The 23,641-nt window shown below is 23.2% G+C and overlaps 1 protein-coding gene across 2 annotated transcripts in view; it reads left to right on the top strand.

The window, feature by feature from the left end:
* The window catches only part of LOC122498341 (patched domain-containing protein 3), an 80,326-nt gene extending 66,164 nt beyond the window's left edge, over positions 1–14,162 (top strand). Inside the window, exons 7-10 of one of the 2 annotated variants that reach the window (XM_043606036.1) lie at positions 268–399; positions 6,629–6,942; positions 10,919–12,279; positions 12,480–14,162. In XM_043606036.1, the coding sequence (XP_043461971.1) occupies positions 268–399; positions 6,629–6,942; positions 10,919–12,279; positions 12,480–12,495 (1,823 nt within the window). In that variant the 3' untranslated portion in view covers positions 12,496–14,162. Of the gene's footprint in view, positions 1–267; positions 400–6,628; positions 6,943–10,918 lie in introns of both variants that reach the window. The other variant, XM_043606027.1, reaches the window with a different exon arrangement.
* Positions 14,163–23,641: the final 9,479 nt, after the last annotated feature.

Here is a 23,641-nt window from a genome sequence, read left to right as displayed (position 1 = left end):
TGATTCAAGTAATTATTTGACTCAAGTAAATATTTATTTGATTCAAGTAAATATTTGAGTCAATTAAATATGCATTTGATTCAAGTAAATATTTGACTCAAGTAAATATTCATTTGATTCAAGTAAATATTTGACTGAAGTAAATATCCTTTGGATTCAAGTAAATATTTATTTGCTAATAGACAAGAAATCGATTATTTGAACAAAATAAATTTTCTTTTCAGTGTGCAATTAATAATCAATTTGTTAAAACATTAATGTTTATAGGTTTTGCGGTGGTGTTTACATTCCTGTTTCATTTGACCTTTTTCACCGGATGCCTCGCGATAAGTGGATACTGCGAGCAAAAAAATCTCCACAGTGTCTTCTGTTGTAAAGTTCAACCTCTTTCAAAATCAAGTCAGTATAATTAGAATTTTATTAATTAATTACGCACCTCATATTGCATATTCTAATTAAAAAAATAAATCTCTCTCTGTTTTCTATTCTTACAATATGCAAATGTAGTCGATATTTTTTACAGTCTAAACTAAATTTAGAATAAAAATTCTTTTATTAAATTTTAAATTTAATCCATTTTTTAAATAAATAAATACATGCAAATTTTAATTTTAGGTAAAAATTATCAAAACAGTATTTTCAATTATGTTCAAAATTTTTTTTAAACTTTCGTCAAAATTTCAATTATCTTTATAAATAATAAAATTCTTCTCCGAAATTCAATTATTTTCAAAACATTTAATAAAATTCTTGGGAAAATTTCAATTATTTTCAAAAATTTTCCCCATTTCAATTATTTTTAATATCTACTATTTTAATAAAATTTTACAAAAGAATTCTATTATTTAAACAAACTTTTAATTAAAATTCAATAATTTTTAATTTTTTAATGAAATTTCTCCAAAGAATTCAATTGTATTCAGAGAATTGAAAAAAATAGTTCTGAGAAATTCAATTGTTTCTAAAAATTTAAATAAAATTCTTTTAAAAATTCTATTATGTTTAAAAAATTTTTTGACAAAATTCTTCACAAGATTTAGTTAATAAACTTGCATTTTAATAAAATTTTCCTATACAATTCAATTATTTTCAATACAATTCTTCTTGAGAATTCAATTATTTTCACAAATAATACATTTTTTATGTGAATTCAATTATTTAAAAAAATTTGAATAGAATACTTCGCTAGAAATCAATTATTTTTATAAATAATTAAATTTTTCTTAAAAACTCAATTATTTAAACAAATTTTGATAAAATGCTGTTTAAATTTGAAAAACTATAATAAAATTGGTCGTAGAATAAAATTATTTTCGTAAAATATAACATTGTTCCTAAGGATACAATTCTTGTCAAAAATGTTTGTAAGAATCTCCGAAAGAATTCAATTATTTTTGTAAAAAATAAAAATCTTCAAAGCAATTAAATTATTTATGAAATTATAATAAAATTCATTGCAAGAATTCAATACTTTTCAAAAATAAACTTTTTCACAGGAATTCAATTATTTAAAAAAGAATTTTTTTTAATGCTTTGCCAGATTTCAATTATTTTTCAACTTTTTAATAAAATTTAATTATTTTCAAAAAGTTTTAAAAAATTCTGAGAAATTCAAATATTTAAAGAAATTTAAATAAAACTATTCACAAGAAATTAATTATTTCCATGAATAATAATTTTTTTCTCCACAATTCAATTATTTTTACATATAAAATCTTTACAGGAATTCAATTTCTTTAAAAAAAATATAATAAAATTCGTTGCAAGAATTCAATTATTTTCATAAATAACAAAACTTATCGCAGAATTTAAATTATTTTCTATACAATTTTAAATGTAATGATAGAAAATTGCATTTATTCTTACCATTTTTTTTTAAATTCACCGAAAAAATTCAATTATTTAGAAATTTATTGATATAAAATTCTTCATAAAAATTTAATTTTAAGAAATATTCAATTATTGAATAAATTATTTATTTTAGTATGTAAATAATTGAATTCTCAAAAAATTTTCTAATAAAAATTTATTAAAAAATGGATTTCAGGTAAAATTTTAGATAATAATTGAATATTAGAAGAGTTATTGTGTTTTAGAAATAATTAATTAATAATAATTTTTAGAAATAATTGAATTCTGAAAATGGTTCAAAATTAAAATGTTTGAAAATTTGAATTTACAGTTACAATATTCTTATGATATAAAATAATGATTTTATCACTCTGTCATCTAAAATTTATTATAAAACATGAGAAAATTGATCACTCCGAGTCGAAGGATCGGAGTGGTCGATTTCTTCATGTGTTTTATAAAAATATTCTCATAAGTTATTGAATTTGAGAATCTTAATTTCTATAGAAAAATAATAATGATTAAATATTTAATTAAAAAAAAAGTTATCGATGTTCTTCAGGGTCAGGGAAAAAGTGAAAATTTTTTCTGGAAATCAGGGAAAAGTCAGGGAAAAACAAAATTAAAGTTTTATGGTAAAATTTTTTTTGCAAATGGTTTTGTTAAGCAAAATAATAAATTCTTTAAAATTTCAACAAAATATTTAATAAACAAAAAGCAAATTCTAAAAAATATTATTAAATTTTGAAGTTTGTCAAATTAATAATTTTACGATCCAAAGAATTTTTATTCCAATTTTAGTTCTCTCAACCTGTTTCTCTATAATATACAAATCGACTGCATCTTTTTTCCTTTGTGAATGAATGCTCGTCTGGCATTTATAAAAAAAAAGGATTGGAATTCCCTATAAAAAAATAACCATCGCTTATTATTATGAAGGTGATTACTAAATATGATAAATAAAAAAAATCATTATTTATAGCTGAACAAAATCTATTTTTAACTTTTACATAAATAGACAGTTACAAACAACCCAGAAGTGTATATATCATTTCTCTACTAAAACAGATTTTGAAAAAAGCAACAAAATTTCACTTATTTAAATTTTATATACAAAAGAAGAAAAATATTCTTTTGAGCATTTTTCATTTGTTTTCTAAATGCAAACAATAAGATTCTGACAAGATTATATTATATTGTATTTATATCACTATATGTATATGTATATAGATATACACGTTATGAATACGTTTTATGCCAATATATTTCCGCGAAAATGCTTTCTCCAAGCGATCATGTCAACCGAGACTATTCCGCGGACTAAAAAATCGACAGTTGTGTATTACGCTTTCAATGGATACATACTACGTACAAATAGATATAAATACATATATTGTTCACTTTTGATATATTAGGAAAACAAAATGACCATCTTATAATTTGGATTTTACGTCATATCTTCCATGTGATTGAGAATACTGTCTATAATTTTTTTTTCCAATACAAAGTTTGGAAATCAAGTTACGTTATTCGTGGGCGTCTATATTTTTTTTATGAATATTAGTATTATTATGACAAATAAATAACATGTACAATTCAATTGTTGTCCATTGCAGTATACTTTCAATTGTTATAAGTAGGAAATAAATGAAATATTCGGTATATAAAATTATTGCAAGAAGTCGTTAGAGGAAATTTTCCTTTTTCACTGTGCGCTTATAAAGAACAGTTAATTTGTTATAGGATTAGATGATTTTAACGTGCGGATAAACTTGTGTAATCGTGAGTTGCTTTCCCTCCGCGTGGCTAATGTTATTATAAACGTCATCGCTTCACTGGTTTATCGAAACTGTATCGCTAATTTTATAGGGAATTTCCCCTCTTTTGAATAGTTCAGTAATTTATTCGTAAATGTAATTATTCGATTCAATGGAAAAAAAATTATTCTCTTTAAATCTGAATTATTGTTTTTCAGTTTAAATTAGTACTCATTCTAGTGACTAAATACCACTAATTAGTACTACTAGCATTAATTAGTACCATTAATTAATACTACTAGCATTAATTAGTACCCCTAATTAGTACTACTAGCATTAATTAGTACTAATTGGCATTAATTTATATTTAGTAAAATTACCTATCCAGCAAATTATAAAGTGATTAGTAAATTTAGTGATTGTAAAAATGATTCAAAAACTAAATACCAAAAATAACGAATAATTAAAAAAATAATATAAAAAAAAAATTGGGAAAAAATTACATTTTTCAAAAAAGCAGAATAATAAGAAAACTTGCTTTTTAAGATATTTTAATCACGTTCAAAACGCCTTTCCTATAAGGTCAGTGACGGGCATTAAAATGCGTCAGGCAGGAAACAATATAATTGCATTCCTCTTATCAAAACTGTTTATGCTTCTGTTTCTTTGTTATTAATGTACAATATCTCATTAAAGAAGATATAAAAACTCCATTTACTATTGTTTCAAATGATAGGTGACTAATATTAAAATTTTCCAGCTTCACAAGTTCAACCAAAAAACGAAAAAAATTCCAAAAATCGCATTTAGAAACATTACAAAAATCTCAGCATTATTAATAATATTTTAATTAATACCCGCTATAGTTATTGACCAGTATCAATTTTCATTGAATTGATACTGAATATTCAGTAATAAATTTTAATATTAGCAAAAAATGTTTGCATCAATATTTAGTAACAAATTTTAGTATCAATTTGCAACGAATATTGCAAAAAAATATTTGCTACCAACAATTAGCAACAAATTTCGGTATCACAGACTTCGCACTTGATAATTAATTTCAAAAAAGTAGCAAAAAGTAGCTTTCAAACTAAAAAAGGTAGTAAAAAAGTAGCTATCGAAAAATTAAACTTGACGACCAAAAAAACTCGTTTTTGACACTTCACAAAACTAACAAAAATTTCATTCTATATTTTATTTTCCTAACTTTCTCCCAATTTTCATGAAAAATATTTACTTCTTTCTTATCCTGCTAATATATTGAATTGACCTGCAACGAATTTTAATAATCGTGAAAGAATTTAAATATTTATAAAATTAATTTAATTCTTGCGAATTCAATTATTTAAATAATTGAATTCCTGAGAAATTTTTATTATTCATGAAAAGAATTGAATTCTTACAGAGATTTTTACAAAAAATTCTTAAATAATTAAATTCTGTTTGGAAATTTTTTGCAAATAGTACCTAGATATTGAAAATTATTGAATTTCGAAAAGTTTTTAAAAATAATTAAATTTTACAAAGAATTCTATTGAAAAATGTTCTATTAAAATTATTAGAAATAATTAAATTCTTCTCTAAAATTAAATTATTTTTAAAAATTTTAATAAAATGCTTGGCAAAACAATTATTTTCAAAAATTCTACTCAATTAAATGATTTTGATAACTATTTTAATAAAATTTTTTAAAAGAATTGAATTATTTTCATGAATAATAAAAGTCATCATATAGAATTTCAATTAATTTTAATACAATTTTAATCGAATTCCTGTAAAAATGTAATAATTCTTGAAGATTTTATTAAAATTCATCGAAAAAATTTAGTTATGATCATAAAATTCTTTATGATAATTCAATTTCGAGAAACATTCATTTATTCAATTATTTATTTTTGTATTTAAATAATTGAATTTTCGTAGAATTTTCTAATAAAAATTGATTTAAAAAAGCATTTCAGTTTAAACTTTAGATAATCATTGAATATTAAAAGCATTGCAGCGTGAATTTTTAAAAATAATTGATAATTGAATAATTGATAATTGATAATAATTGCTTAATATTGTTATTTATGTAAATAATTGAATTTCGCAAAGAATTTTATTAAAATGCCTCAAAATAATTGAATTTTCGAAGAATAATTATGTTATTTATCGATATAATTGAATTCTTTCGAAGAATTGCTAATGTAAATAATTGAATTCTTGAGAAGAATTTTATTAAAATTTTCAAAAATAATTGAATTTCTGTGAAAAATTTTGTTATTTTTGAAAATAATTGAATTCTTTATAAAAATTTTATAAACATTGTTTGAAATAAATAATTTTTACGAAACATAATAAATATTATGAAAAGTTTATTTTAAATAATTGAATTCTTGCTTAGAATTTTTTTAAAAAAATTTTTAAATAATTAAATTTCCATGAAAAATGTTATTAGTGAAAGTAATTGAATTATTGTGAAGAATTGTATAAAAATTTTGTTAAATCACTGATTTTTTTGAAATTTTCTTGAAAATGCTATTCTAAATTAATTGAATTCCTGTGAAAATTTTATTATTTATGAAAATAATTGAATTTTGGATGAATTTTATCAATTTTTTTTGAAAATAATTGAATTCTTTTGCGAAATTTTGTGTCAAAATACTAGATATTGAAAACAATTAAATTTCAAATATTTTTTGAAATAATTGAATCGTTTTGAAGAATTTGATTATAATTTTTGAGAATAGTTTTTTGATTTCTAGTATTAGCTAATTTAAAGTAGTGGAAATTCTTAAAAAATAAAAAAAAACAGAAATAGTAGCTTTTAGTGGCTGAAATCTAAAAAAAGTACCCAAATAGTAGCATAATTTAAAAAAAAATAGTAAATAGTAGGTTGTAGTAGATAAGTGCGAAGCCTGGTGTAAGTTTTGACAAATTTAAGACAACACTGACACTAATTACAATAATCCATATAATTATTAGCCTAGCGACGAAAATAATAAAAAAATCAATTTTTTTTCTTTTCATTACAGGTCATCGCTCATGGTTTTATCGTGTCCTATGCTCAGGAGGAATCGATCCCGACAATCCTTGCAATTTAGTTGACAATCCTGAGCACGGATGCATGAGTTGGTTCAGAGATTACTTGGGCGCAGCTCTAAACATGAAATCCGTAAAGGCTCTCGTTATAATTATCTTTGCTGCATATTTGGCCGGAGCTTGTTACGGATTAACGAAAATTAAAGAAGGCCTCGAGAGGCGAAAATTATCAAAGGAAGATTCCTATTCAGTCACCTTCTACGATCTCCAAGATCAGTACTTCCGAGAATTTCCCTATCGAGTTCAGGTAAGTTCTCATCTAAACATCATAAAAAAAATCATTAAAAAAATTATTTACTCTATTTTCATTTCATCTCGAAACGAATTTAGCGTCGACGCTCAGCGAGAAAAATTTAAGGTTTTTAGAGATAAAAATGTAACTAATATCACCTATTATTCACCAAGGGAGCTAAAAAATTTACCAAAGTACTTTTTTCACGTAAAGAATTCAAAAAAATAATTGTTTATTCTTTTCTCGTGAATAAAATGTGTCGACTGTAGCTCATTTCTAAAAAAAAAATAGAGAAAGAGAAAAAAAAAATAAAGAAGCAAAAAAAATTGTAACAAAGTCCAATTGAATTTCGATCTACAATTTTTCAATTTTACATTTCTCTATTCTAAAATTCCTGCGATGAATTAAAATCTATCTTCGCTTGTTGAGTTTGTCTCTTTAAAGCACACTTTCCCAATGGTCAAAAGAATATTGTACAACAGAGCAAAAAATACTTAATAGTTATGTTGGAAGAACGTAATCCTGTGTATGTAATTATGTCACGTGCTCTCTCTATCTTTCTCTCCCTCTATCACTTAATCTTTCTCTCTCTCTCTTTCTTTTCCACCTGATCGTACAAACAACTTTCTCCAACGTTGAGATTTTAAGAAAAGCAAACGTATCAGTTGCGTCAGTTTTATGGAAGAGGATGGAATTCCCAAAGTGGAAGATATGCGTATTGCGAAAAAAAGAAAGAAAAAACACTTCAAAAGACCATAAAAGAATATTGAGTTCACCCAATCAGGAACTACTTTTCTATATGGAAACTTAGAAAATTATTATGAAATGAAGAGGTGAATTTAAGTATTATTAATTCTTCATTACTCAATGAATATACATATAAATACATAGATATATACTTCCGTAAATGTAACCGATTTAAAAAAATGATAATTTCATTCTATCCATTAACATACATAAAGTCGTTATTATTTGAAAGTTTAATAAAGTGCGTCCTACGATAAAATAAAAAATATAATATAATAAATGTGGCTAAATTTATTTTATATATAATATATAGATATTTATTGAATTATAATTTTTCTCTCGATTCTTCTTTTATTTAATAATGAGACAATAACAAGCGGAAGTGACGCAAATAATTTCAAACATGAAATATAAAGGAAAAAAAAAATGGAAAAAATACGTTCCCTCTCACCTTCACAATAATTTTCTCTCTTAACTTGTCATGACTCGTGCAATCGACGAGAAAGTGCCAAGGAAATTCCGAGAAACCCATCGAAAACAATGCACAAACCTTTTATTTTTAGATCGTCATGAATGTAAAATTTTCTTTTATTGATTCACATCATATATATTCAATGGACAATATTATCTTGAAGATAAGTTCTCTATTAAAATTCTTTACTCTGTATAAACGTAGCAACAATTAGAAGAATGGGGGAAATAATAATGTCTTGCGACAGTGAAATATTTTTATTGGCAATTTTTATTACTCCCTAGGAGGAATTTTTTAGGAATTTACCAGATGTTTCCAGTGATAGAATTTTTTTTGAAAGAATTTTCTTTCGCAGAATTTTTCTTTAATTGACTTTAAATTAAGTGGAATTTTTGCCAAATAAAATTTGAATGTAATCGAATTTTTATTTGACTGAACTTTCAATTAGAAGAATTTCTATTTAACCCCATTCCCAGAAAAAAAAATTTACTAAATCCGACTTTTAGATAAAAGAATTTTTATTTAAAGAAATTTTGACATAAAAGAATTTTTAATTAAAGAAATTTTATGTACATGAATTTTTATTTAATGGGATTTTTATTGATAAAACAATATTTAGATATTAAAACTACTTTTTAGATCAAAGAATTTTTATTTAAAGAAATTTTCATGTCACGAATTTCTATTTAAAATAATTGTTATTTAAATTTTTAGATGAAAGGATATATATTTAAAAGAATTTTCATTTAATCGAATTATTAGATAAAATAAGTTTTATTTATACGGATTTTTAGATAAATTAATATTAATTGGACGAAAAGGGATTTTTTTATAAAAGAATTTTTATTTAATGGAATTTTTAGATAACATAATTTTTATTAAAACTAATTTTTAGGCAAAAGAATTTTCCTTTAAAGAAATTTTTAAATAGAACGAATTTCTATTTAATAATTGTTATTTAAATAGAAATTTTTAGATATAGGAATATTTCTTGAGCGAAAAGGAATTTTTTTTATAAAAGAATATTTATAGAAAAAAATTTTTCTTAAATGAATTTTTTGAGGAAAAGAATTTTTATTCAGGCAAAATAAAAGTTTATTTTAATTTTCAAGGAATTTATATATAAAGAAATTTCTATTTAAAAGCATTTTTATTTTAAGAAATTTTTAAGTAAATTAATTTTTATTTAAATGAATTTTTAAACAAAATAATTTTTATCTAAACAAATAATACGAGAATTTTTATTTTAAGTAATTTAAAGAATTTAAAGCTGAAACAAATTTTAGGTTAAACAAATTTTTTATTTAGCGAAAAGAAATTTTTTAAAATAAGAAGTTTTATTTAATGGAATTTTAAAACAAAATTATTTTTATTGAGGGAAAATATAATTTTATTTAAAGGAATTTTTACATAAAGAAATTTCTGTTTAAAAGAATTTTTATTTCAATGGATTTTTAAACAGAGCAATTATTATTTTAAGTAATTTAAAGAATTTAAAGCTGAAATAAATTTTCTGTTAAACAAATTTTTATTTAAGGAAATGAAATTTTTTGATAAAAGAGTGTTTATTTTCAGAAATGCAGAATTCTTATATTAGCGAATTTTTATTTTCAGAAATGATCTTTTGATTGAATTCGTTAAAATTTAAATTATAAATTTGGGAAATTCAATTCATTTAATATTTCGTTAAATAAGAATTCCGCTAAATGAAAATTCGTTTAAATAAAAATTTCTTAATTTACCAATTTCTCGAAATGAAAATTCTTTTAAATAAAAATGCTTCTAAATAAATATTCTTCTAAATAAAAAGAGCCTTAAATAGAAATTTTAATTGAAAATTCAGTCAAACAAACATTCGATTATTTACAAGTTGTGTTGAATTTTTATAATGTAAACAAATTTAAATAAAATTTAATTTCGGTTAAAGAATAAATTTTGTAAAATTCAAATTCAGTAAAAAAATGCTGTCAAATAAAAATCATTCAAGATGAAAATTCTGCAAAATAAAATTTTTTGAATAAGAAAATTCTGCCTGATAAAAAATTCTACAAAAAGAAAAGTCTAACAACTCTCATTGCTAACCAAAACCTATACGTGAAAAGAAAATTCTGCATAATAAAAATTCTGTCAATTATTCATTGCCAAATAAAATATTCTGAAATGAAAACCCTGCCTAATAAAAATTCTGCAAAACGAAAATGCTGACAATTCATGACCGCAAATAAGACTTTAGCATAAAAAAAATTTCCGCCTAATAAATATTGTGCAAAAAGAAAATTCTGCATAAAGAAAATGCTACCAAATAAAAATTTTGTCAATTCATTGCAGCAAGTAAAACTTTTTTAAATTTTAGTTGTTAATTTGAATTTTCTTTTTGCTAAATTCTACCAAAAGAAAATACTGTCAAATAAGAATTCTGCAAAAAGAAAATTCTGTCAATAAAATTCTATAACCAAAAAATTCTACCAAACAACCCATTGAGATTTATTCAGGTTCCTAAAGTTAGCGTCGACGCTGATCGTCAAAAAATATTATTTTTACGAAACCGAAAAGAATAAAACAATTTTTTCGAAGCATTCAGGTTAAAAAACTGTCCTGAGAAATTTTTTAAATCCCTAATTAAATGAAATGGTGAAATTAGTGCCATTTTTATCACCAAAAACTTTAAACAACAGTTTTCGACACTAACTATCGACGCTAACAACAACGACATATTTATTCTCACACCTCAATTTTTCCCTCCAATTAACAAATTTTTTTTTCCAATTACAGGTGATAGTAAGTGGAGACTACGACTACAGCGATCCCGTAATCCAGTCACAAGTTGAAAATCTAACCAGAACCCTCGAAGAAACAAAATGGATAAGTAACTCTCTCTATTCAGAAAGTTGGCTACGTAGTTTCTTGAGCTACATCACGGAGAATCAAGATTACCTAAACGTCACAATAGACAGCGAGGAGAACTTCATAAAAACTCTAAAAGACTACTGGCTCTTTCCATCGAGTCCATTTTCCCTCGATGTCAAATTCGACGACACCGGCAAGAGGATAATTGGCAGTCGATTTCTCATTCAAGCAGTGAATGTAAGCGGTACAAATCAGGAGAAAGAAATGGTGAGAGATTTGCGAAAAATTTGTCACGACTCACCGCTAAATGCCAGCGTTTTTCATCCATATTTTGTGTTCTTCGATCAATTCGATCTCGTTATTCCAATCAGCATTCAATCAATGATAATAGGAGCCGTGGCAATGATGGTAATCACTTATATCTTTATTCCCGACATCATGTGCTGCTTCCTTGTTGCCCTGTGCATTATCTCGATCGAAGTAGGAGTGGCCGGCTACATGGCTCTATGGGATGTTAATCTCGACAGTATATCAATGATTAATCTCATCATGTGCATTGGTTTTAGTATCGATTTTACAGCGCATATTTGTTACGCGTACATGAGTTCGAAATTCAAAACATCCGAGGAGAGGGTCAAGGCTTGTTTGTACAGTTTGGGTCTTCCTGTTGTCCAGGGTGCGGTGTCGACAATTCTCGGACTACTCGCACTTTTGTTCGCTGGAACATACATCTTTTTGGTCTTCTTCAAAATGGTGTTTCTTGTCATTTTCCTGGGAGCACTGCACGGTCTCCTTTTACTTCCGGTGTTGTTGTCGATTTTTGGCACAGGCTCCACTAACAGCGACGAGGACAATGACGATGATAAAAAATCGAAAGAGGACATCAGCAAGTTAACGAAACCGTACGTTATTCCTCATCCACAACTCTATTACACGAGCACTAAGGAAAGTCCTGCGATAAGTTTGACTAATTTTGAAGAAAGAGATCCGGGTTTAGGCACCAGTGAGGATAGTAATTCGACTGAAAGTGGATCGTCGCAGAGCAGGAGAAGACAGCAGGAGAAGGATGAGCAGAAAAAGGCCCACGAGTGGAGAAGATCGGTTGGCACACTTCAGGGTTTGTCGCAATTTCAAGCGAACATAGCACCACCTCCAGATTATCCTGGAGCACCTGGTAATTCAGAAGCAAAAAATTCGGCGAATAATCCAGAAAACAATTCTCTTAATATCGCAGCAAGGGAGTATACTCGCAGTAGATCTCAACACAATCTCCATCAACCCCCAAGGTACTTCACCGAACCTCGATATTAGAAAACATTAAATATACAAATAAATTTCGAAAAACCGTCTGAAATCTCAAGCTTTCGAAATTGAGCCGGAATTGAAATTTTTGATAATTTCGATCTAGAAACCAAATTAGGTTTTTCCAAATAGATTTTCATGTGCAGCGATTGTAACAATTATGACTGATATCATAAATTTTCAGTGGTCCACAAGAGTGATGTAGAGAACGCTCAGTGATCTCTGTTTTTAAGAAAAGGAACAGGCGGCGATGTACCTGTAAACTGTTGATGTTGACGAACTTACTTTCTGAATTTTTATCAAGTAGATATTAAGGTGTATCGAGTGTGCGAATCAGTGTGATGTGAAAAACAAAATTTCTGAAAAAGAATCTAAAAGACTATAAGAACCCAATTTTAAATTCGTGAATCAAGTTTTTTGATAATGACGAATTAATTTCCTATATGTAGAAATATTTGTATAAATGACAATTTATATTGTATGTGTATACTTTATAATGTTGACGATAAAGTTATATAACAATGACTGGATTAGAGGTAATTGTCCATATTCTGAACATGATAATACTTAATTGCTGTGATAATCAAGTTCAGACGTTATGAATTTTCAGGCCAATTTTTCCTGATCACTTTTTTTTAAGGAATCTATAGATATTTTTCTTTTTATGCGTAAAGAATATGCCAAAAGAATGAGTTTTTGATTTTTCACCTACTTTTTTTTAAATGAAACTTATGGGAATTGTGGGAAAAGTTTGCAATGAAAAAAAATTTACTAGATTCAAATAATCAGTTGGGTATTATCAAACAAATAATTATTTAAGAATAAATATTCAGCAGCTCCAAATAACTTTTTATTGAGTCAAATTCTAATTAAAACGATATTATTTCTACGTGCTTGAAGCAAATAATTTTATGTCCCTAAAGTTTCGAACACTCTGATGAACTGAAATTTATTTACAAACTATTGTTTCTTACAAACAAAAAATTATTTTTTTACTTCGAATTTAGTGCTGATAAATATTCATTTGGAGTTGATAAATATTTCTTTGCGTGTTGATAAATATTTATTTGGTGTAAATAAATATTTCTTTGCAAGAAACAATTACTTTTCGAGTCCATCAAATCCCACACAGCACCGAGAATTTACTGAAAATTTATTAAAGATTTAAGTTCAAACTTCGAAATATTGAGTTGCAAAGCTGAATGAAAAATGTCCACATGTGAGAGAAAATATTTAACACGAAAGTTGAACAACTAAATCAATAAGTTTCCATAAAAAATATTTGTGATCTTTCTTTTGTTTTTCGGAAATATTTTTGCCAAACGATTAACGAGCATTTGCTTTAAATTTTCAATCAAAATTCAGTAAATTTTCACTTTAAATACTTTCTTACAAGCAGACATTTTTATATTTCATACCTACACAGTCTTTACTCAGCTTTGCTACTCAATATTTCCAAGTTTGAACCCAAATCTTTAATAAATTTTCAGTAAATTCTCGGTGCTGTGAGGGATTTGATGGACTCAAAAAATAATTGTTTCTTGAAAAGAAATATTTATTTACACAAAATAAATATTTATTTGCATCAAACAAATATTTATGAACTCTAGATAAATATTAATTAGCACAAAATAAATAATTATAAATACTTAATAAATATTTAGCAGCACCATATAAATATTTAGTAGCACCAAATAATATTTATTTGTGTCAAATCGTATTCGAAACAAAACAGATTCTCTATTTTGAAGCAAATAAAATTTTATTGTCTCAAAAAATCATTACTTGTTGCAAATAAAAAATGGTTTGCACCAAATAAATATTTATACACATAAAATAATTTTTTTAGCACCAAATAATTTTTGTATTTGACTCAAATTCTATTTTTATCTGAATAATTTCTTTGTTTGGAACAAATAAAATTTTACTGACTCAAATAATAATTATCTGTTGCAAATAAATAAATATTTGCAAAATATAAATAGTTTTCGTCATAAAATAAATATTAATAAATAATATCAGCACCAAATGTACAATTTCCAGTACCAAATAATTTTTTTCAAGTCAAATTGTATTTGAATTAAAATAATTTCTGCTTTTGTAGAAAAGAAACATTTTCCTGGCTCAAATAACAATTATTTCATACAAATAAATATTTATTAAATAATAGACAACCATTATTTGACGATTTGAATAAAATATTTTACTTTCACTTCCCAATTATTAAACAGAACAAAGATTTTTTAATCGAAAATGTTTTTAAATAAAAAAATTCTTTTTTACTTGTAAGAAACAAACTTTTCATACACCAAAAGTTTCAGAACTTTTCCCTTCAATTGTAAAGAAAAATCGTTCAATTATTTATACACATTTTATGCTCAATCTCTATATAAATATATATAAATAAATCAAAAGAAAAATTATATTTTGCATAAATATATTTTAATAGAAACTGTTAATTCACTAAAAGAAAAAAAAATGTACGACAGCGAACATTTATATATATTTTTTTCCTTCCCCAACGAAACAAATAGTTTATAAAACAAATCGTAATTGCATGAAATTGTTTAGTCGATTCCGCAAATCGATAATAATTCCATAACAAAAAAAAAAGAACTGATGAATATATACTGTGTACAGATTGTTAAGTAACTTTTTAAGTTCGAAAAGAAATATTAAAAAAAACTACAAGGCACTTTATTGATTAATTTTCTATATATTTACGACGATGAAAAAAAAATTACGCGAATAAATAAAGTTTCATTGTATGATTAGCGATTGAATAAATTTTTTTTCGAAATAATTTAATCGTCAAATATTTAGTTTTATACTAGGGTACCTGAAATTAATTCTACTAAAATGAATTCATTTTGGCCATTCTAAAAGTATAAAGATTTAATTATTAAGTGCGCGTGTTATTAAAGTTAAAGGAGAGAATATGTTTTCTTTCTTTTCTTAAAATAGACAAAAATGTGTCGAAACTGACAAAATAAAATGGTGAAAAATTTAAAGAAAAAAGAAAAAAGAAAAAATAAACACTTTGAATATGTAAGGTTGCAACATATGCCATGCATCAAATTAGTTATATCACCTCAGGTTTGTTAATAAATATTACTTTCTAAGTGTGTTACTAAATGATCAATTTTCTTGATAAAAAATCCATGAATTTTTAGAGAGACAGAGAGATAATAATAGTAATGCGAAAATATTTTGTGACCGATTATAATGAAAAAAAAGGAATATTATAATTATAAATCTCTGTTTCCAAAGGTCTGTAAAAATATATTATATACATATATACATATATTTTCTACGTAATTATTATTATTATTATTAGGTAAATTTTAATCTCGATTTTAATACTAAGCATTTAGAATTATTAAAAGTGTTCGTTGAAAAATTTTTAAACAAAAAAAAAAAAAAAAAAGAAAATTAATAATTGTTTAAAAATACTTGTATATTTATGAATGAGAAAGTTAGACAGAAGCTTGCTTTTGAGAATGAGAGAAAGAATAATTATGTTTAACATGTGTATGAAATATAGTGTTCAATAATTTTATACGACATTGTTTCTTCATTATTTTGAAAAATTTCCCAAATCAACTTTCCTTCTGGTTTGAAAAAAAAACATTCGTATTCATTTTTGTCACGATTTTTATGTTAAATGCATGTAACTTTCTTTTTTAATTTCTTTTACATGCAAAATATTTAATTTAACATACTTCGAATGTAAATATTAATGTAGAAAAATAAATATTTTAGAAAATTAATTAGAATTTAAATTTAGAATTTACAATTACAATTTCTTACATTTACAATTTACACTTTTAGGAGAGAATTGGATAATAAAGTTAATAGCCGACACGTTTTAAAAAATGTTATTTAAATTTAACCTTAAATTGAAGAGTTCTAAAAAATTCTTCATTAATAATTAAAATTACATTACCATAATCATTCATTATTAATTATTTTGTAACAAAAAAGGCTAAGTATTGTATTTACGCCCTTTAATTACAAAATAATTACAAAAAACAGTTTTGATAAAAAGTAAAAAATATTCATTAAAATTATTAATTATTAAATTACTCTTCTAAAAAATTATTATTCTCGGAAAAAATCTTCGCCTGGAACAGACATAAATTTCACATTATTAGCGAAATGTTTAGTTGTTTCAATTAAAACTTTCGCTATTCTAGAGAAAAATATAGTTATTCCATAGTTGAATCTTTTTCTGGGTTTAAGAAAAAAAATCGGATATTGTAAATGTATTCCAAAAAATTATTGTTTGATAAATAAAAATTGAAAATGTCTTACTAAATATTTTCATTATGACAATTTCCTAAAATTTTGAACGTTCTTTTTTCCAGTTTTTTCAAAACTCTTATACAAAAAAAAGAAAAATAATTAAAATTAAACACTTAATTAGTTAAGAATAAATTTTAAAGATTTTAATAATTATTTTAATAATAAACAAATAAATTTATTTTATTTATTAATTTTGTTTTATTTGTTCTTATTTTTTTTTTGTTTGTTGTACTATTTATTATGTGCGTCTTTTATTATTTATTATTTTTACTAAATGGATTATTAATTAGTTTTTGGTAAGATTGAATTTTTATTTATAATTATTTATTTATTTACTTTTAACATTTAATTAATTTTTGTTTTTCTGTCTTATTATTAAAACCACTCTGACGTTAAAGAATTTATTTAAAGATTTTATTATAATAAATTTTTGACTATCCAAAATAATTTTTTTCATTAAAAAAATACAAATTAAAAGATTTTAAAAAATGTTGATTTGAACGTTCGAATCTTTAGGAACTAAAAAAGTTGATTTACTAAACATTTTCTAAAATATTATTAATAAATAAATAAAAAAAAGAATTGAATAGAGGGCTATTTTCAAAATATTTGAAATTTAAATTTAAAAAAAAAATAGAAATAAAAAGAATATTCTTTCTAAAAATTCTGGATAACAAAGAAAACTGCCGTTTGTCGGTTAAACAGATTCTCGAGAATATTTTCTTTCTTCCCAACAGAGTGAGCTACTTTTCGGATTTGAAAACTTAATTTAAAAAAATAATTTAATGTGTAAAAACCTAAAAACACATATTTATATAAAAAAATTATATAATATATTTATACTTTATAAATCTGAGAGATTTTATAAATTAGAAAGTGTAAATTCATTCAATCATTTAAAAAGTAGAAATTTTACTGAATTTTAGTAGAAAACTACTGAAAACTACTAATTTAAAAGTAAGAAAACTACTAATTTATTAACAAAAAATTACTAATTTGAGTATGAGATATAAATTAATAATTAAAAAGTTAATAAAGTTCAATAGGTATTGTACCAAGAAATTAATAGTTTTCTAATATTAAATTAGTATAGTCTTTTACTACCAGAAAGTAATAAAAAATCCCTTTTGTTTTTTTTAACTCTTTAACTAACAAACCATAATATAAAAACAACAAAAAAATATAGACTTTTTACAAAAGTAAAAAGAAAATTTTAATTTAAGATTAATTTTTAATTTAAGACTATAGATTTTTAATTTGAGATCAAATTTAAATTTAAAACTAAATTTTTAATTTAAAACAAAGTTACTAACTCGAGACTAAATTTAAAATTCAGTTTTAATTGTTTAATTTTTCATTTCATTAAATTTTTAACACGAAATTAAATTTAATTTAAAGACTTGTGTATAATTTGAAACCTCATTTAATTTTGGTCTTAAAGTTTGATTCTCAATCTGAAAGTCAGTTGGTACTTGAGCTAATTTGAATAAAAGTGAAAGAACATTGAGGAAGAAGCTTATAATACAGAAAAGATTATTAAATGTATATAGCGGAGAGAAATAAACGAGAAAAAAAATTCAAAGCTTATACACCGGGATTTGCGGTTTTCTGAAACACGAGATATCTGGGCTGACGAGAACCACAAATGATGGATTAAAACTCGATGCACCGAATCGAACGAGCAAGCGGATTTGTAGCCCGATACTTTGCTACAAGGCTTTTGTATACGAGATGAATTGATGTTTCCAAATTGAAACGTACCATCATCAAATGAGAAAACAATTAAAATAATAATTACTCTGTCTGTATAAAAAAGATGAAACATCTCTTCCATAAATATTCTGTTGTATATCGAGACATCGAGTGTATTTAGAGAGAATACTAGTAGCAATACTATTTACCAATAGTAATTAGTATTTAAATATAATGCTTGTAATAATACTAATAACTAATAGTAAGGTCACTCGACAATTAAAACTTTCGATAAATACTAGTAACAATACTAATTACTCAATAATTAATTTTTAAAAAATTTCAAAAAGTAGTTTTAAACTGAAAAAGTAGTAAATTTAATAAAATTCTTGGCAAAATTTCAATTATTTTCAAAAAATTTCCTCATTTCAATTATTTTTAATATCTACTATTTTATTATAATTTTCCAAAAGAATTCAATTATTGAAACAAAATTTTAATACCAATTTCACAGGAATTTAATTACTTACCACTTTTTTTATAAATTCAATTATGTATTTTTAATTTTTTAATGAAGTTTCTCGAAAGAATTCAAATATATTCAGAGAATTGAAAAAACTAGTTCTGAAAAATTCAATTATTTCGAAAAATTAAAATAAAATTCTATTATTTAAAAAAATTTTGATAAAATTCTTTACAAGATTTAGTTAATAAAATTGCAATTTTAATAAACTTTTTTATACAATTAAATTATTTTCAATACAATTCTTCTTAAGAATTCAATTATTTAAAAAAAATTGGAATAAAGTTCTTCGCAAGAAATCAATTTATTATTTTCATAAATAATAAAATTTTTCTTGAAAATTCAATTATTTAAAAAAATTTTGATAAAATGCTTTATATAAATTTGAAAAATTATAATAAAATTGATCATAGAATACAATTATTTTTTTAAAATATGACATTCTTCCTACGAATACAATTATTAAAAAAAAATTTTTTAATTCTTTATCAGATTTCAATTATTTTCAATTTTTTAATGAAATTTCTCGATAGGATTTAATTATTTTCAAAAAGTGTTTAAAAATTCTGAGAAATTAATTTATTTTAAAAAATTTGAATAAAATTCTTCACAAGAAATTAATTATTTTCATAAATAATAATATTTTTCTCCAGAATTCAATTATTATTTTCCCAAATAAATTTTTTTAAAGGAATTCTATAAAAAAGACTTTAATTAAATTTGTTGCAAGAATTCACTTATTTTCTCATCTTAAATGTTTTATAATAATATTCTCCTAAGTTGTAAAATTTCAAAAAGATTTGAATTTTAATGTTTTGATGAATTTTAATTCTTTGCGAAAAATAATAATGATTAAATATTTATTTAAAAAAGAAGTTATTAATGTATTCGAATAATTTTACAATTAAAGAAATTCGTAAATATAAATGTAATAGAACATTTTTTTGAGTATCTTATAATTTTTGGAGTGAATCAGAATATTCTTCAGGGTCAGGGAAAAAGTCAAAATTTTGTCTGGAAATCAGGGAAAAACAAAATTAAATTTTTGTATAGCAACCCTGCTTTAATTCTAAATTTTTGAAAAATTCAATTATTTTCTAAATTTTTATCCTAAAAAATACAATTGTATCTAAAAGTAATTTTTTAAAGTAAACAAATAAAATTATTTAATAAAATTTAATTTAATTTGTTCACAGGAATTAAGAAAATAAATTAATAATTTTTCAAAGTAAAAATTTAAATTTTATTAGATACAGTTTTACAACAATTACAATTTTCAACGATTTCAATTAATTAATCAATTTTTTAAAAAATAATTTAATTTTTCAGAAGAATTTTCATATTTATGAAAGTATATTGAATTTTTGCGAAGAATTTTATTTAATTTTTTTTTAAATAGGTAATTAAATTCTCGTCAAAAAATAAAATTTTTCATTATTTGGGAAAATAATTGAATAATTGTGAAGAATTATTAAAGAAAAAATTTAAGAGTTTATCAATTTTTTAAAAATAATTGAATTTCTGAGACGAATTTTATTATTTATGAAAATAATTGAATACTTGTGAAGAATGTTATTTAATTCTTTTTAAATAATTCAATTCTCGTGAAAAATTTTATTATTTGGAAAAATAATTGGATAATTGTGAAGAATTAAACAAAGAATTCAAAAATTTATCATTTTTTTAAAAAAATAATTGAATTTCTAAAAATTTTATTATTTGTGAAAATAATTGAATTTTTGTGAAGAGTTTTATTTAATTCTTTTTAAATAATTGAATTCTTGTGAAAAATTTTATTATTTGGGAAAATAATTGAATTCTTGTGAAGAATTTTATTAACATTTTTTTTAATTCAACTATTAGCAAATTTAATAATAATTGAATCGTTTTAAAGAATTTTTTTTAGAATTTAAAAAATTTTTTTTTATTTCAACTGTTTAGCAAATTTAATGATAATTAAATCGTATTAAAGAATTTTTTTTACAATTTTTAGAATTTTTATTTATATTTCAACTATTAGCAAATTTACACCAAATATAAAGGAAAAGTAGCTTTTAGTGTCATAAATTTTTAAAAAAGTATCCAAATAGTATCAAATTGTAAAAAAAAGTAGTAAATAGTAGGTTTTAGTAGATGAGTGCGAAGCCTGCATACTACTAATACTAATTACTATTTAGTTTAAAAAAAAAATTCAGAATTAGTATTATTAAAATAATAATTGTTGCTGATACTTTAATTGTAATAATAATCCTCCTAATTATGATAATAAGAATTACGAAAAAAGTGGAAACGTATTTCCAATCAGAATAAATGGAAACAATTTTTTATAACAGTAGGTAACATATAATTTAATCGATTTGATGTGATGTTTCAAGACCAACAGGTCTTTAAAGGTGGACGTTATACCTACAAAGTGCGACATAGGGATTCAATACCTTGAACCTATTATTGCATATATATTCGAAAATTAAAATAGGTGCGCCATCGATAATTGTATTTAATGCAAAAACGCATTAACAAGTGCTATAAAAATGCTAAAATACCTGAAAGTCGACCCTTTAGGTCAACTTTCTTAAAGTCAATGCTAACAGAAAGGGCAATTATTATTAATATTGCATAAAACTATTAATAAAAAATACTTTATTAATATGAAAAACTATTAATAAAAAATACTTTATTAATATGAAAAACTATTAATAAAAAGCTATTAATAAAAAACTATTAATAGAAAACGATTAATAAGAAACTATTAATAAAAAAACACTATTAATAAAAGAGACATATTTACAACAGAAACAATAATTAATAAAGGAGACTTTTAATAAAAAAAAATTTATAAAAGAGGCTATTAATAAAAAAAAAACTATGAATAAAAAGAACTATTAATAAAAGAGCCTTTCATATAAATAACGATTAATAGCTCATTTTATGTGAATTCACACTGATTTACCAGTGCTTCACCTTTCATGAGACGGCTAAATGAATGACGTTCAAATTACCCTTTACTCAATCTCAACAGGTATGCACTTTATTTAACTAGAAATCGTACGATGCTATAATTAGTATAAGGGAAAATTAATAACTTTGGTGTTGACGCAGACTAACCATTATCATGCAAATAACCTTTCTTTGTGACGTAAATATTTTCATCCACCAGACAAGATTTCGCGGAAAATATATAGGTTGAAGATTAAATTATTTTTAGACTATAAAGAGTATTAATAATAATAAAGTATTGTATAAGAAATTAGATTTTATTTGCAAAAAAAAATTATTCGGTACATATTTAAAGTTCGTGCGAAGTAAATTTATATCAAATTTCAATTAAATTGGTGCTTAATTTAATCTAAAAATATTTCTTTATTCAAGCTAAATTTTTATTTAATTTCATCTTAATTCTCTTTGATTTAAACTACAAAATTTTCTTAACTTAGGCTAAATTGTTGCTTTAATTAAGAACAATTATTCTTTGAGTATTAAAATAATTAAGCCAAATTATTAGTTACTTTAAGCTGAATTATTACTGAAATTAAGAAAAATTATTGAATAGGTACATTAAAATAAATTATTACCTAAGTATTGCAATGATTAAGACAAATTATTTGTTATTTTGCGACAATTTAGTTCTAAAAAAATTTTTTTCAAGCATCAAGTAATTTTTGAGTCAAATCGTAATCGAAATTGAAAGAAAAAACAATAATTGCATTTGAATTAAATACCATTTTCTTGACTTAAAAAAATTATTATTTGTTACAATAAAAGTATTTATTTGCCTCAAACAAATATTTACCAAGTCTAAATGAATATTTATTAACATAAAAGTAAATAGTTACAAAAACTAAATAAATATTTAGCAACACCAAATAAATATTCGCCAACACTAATGCAATATTTAGCAGCACCAAATAATTTGTATTTAATTCACAAAACAATTATTTGTTGTTAATAAATATTTATTTGCATTAAATAAATATTGTGGCAGCAAAAAATAAATATTTATGTGCAATTTTTGCTTAAATTAAGCTAAATTATTGCTAAAATTAAGCAAAATTCTTGCTGAATTTAAGGTAAATTATTAATAAAATTCAGCCAAACTATCTCTTAACTTAAACTACATTATTGTAAAAATTAAGAAACTGTTACTCAAGTTAAATTAATAAAATTAAGCCAAATTATTAGTTCAGATATATTAAGTTAATTTTATAATTAAGCCAAATTATTGCTTAATTTAAGCAAAATTATCACTTAAGTTAACATGAATTAATACTAAAAACGAGACAATCTACTGCTAAAGTTAAGCTAAGTTATTGTTTATTCTTGAGTAAATTTTTTGTTTAGTAAAATATATAATAATTTAACCTTAGATTCAATCCTAATTGTTGCTTAAATCAATTTTTCCAAAATTAAGATAAACTTTTCTTTAAATTAAGTCAACTTGTTGCTTACATTAAGCTAAATTATTCAATCTTAATACAAAATTCTTCTCAAATTAGGTCACCATGTCCAAATGAAGTTTGAATTCTATGTACATATTAATTTAAATTAACTTCCAAATTTAAGAAAATCTAATTTTCTAATGTTTCCTTCTTGCATGAAATATTTTACCAAAATTTTTATTCTTTTAGTTCAACAAAAAAAGAGAATTTTCGACAAACGAAAAAATTGCATCTTTTAAGGATTCATTACAAGGGCAAGGAACTTAGAAAAATTAAGACACTTTTAGGGTCTTAAATTTACAAGCAAACTTAGGGCATTAAATTAAGAGAACAATTTTTCTTGTACCTTAATTTTTAAGAGGGAAAAAGGGGGAATTTTGTTTAAATTCT

Source organism: Leptopilina heterotoma, unplaced genomic scaffold, assembly GCF_015476425.1.
Source record: "Leptopilina heterotoma isolate Lh14 unplaced genomic scaffold, ASM1547642v1 Lhet_10, whole genome shotgun sequence".
NCBI classification, from domain to species: domain Eukaryota; kingdom Metazoa; phylum Arthropoda; class Insecta; order Hymenoptera; family Figitidae; genus Leptopilina; species Leptopilina heterotoma.
The sequence above is the reverse complement of the archived record's forward strand: the minus strand, read 5'-3'. Positions and strand labels throughout refer to the sequence as shown.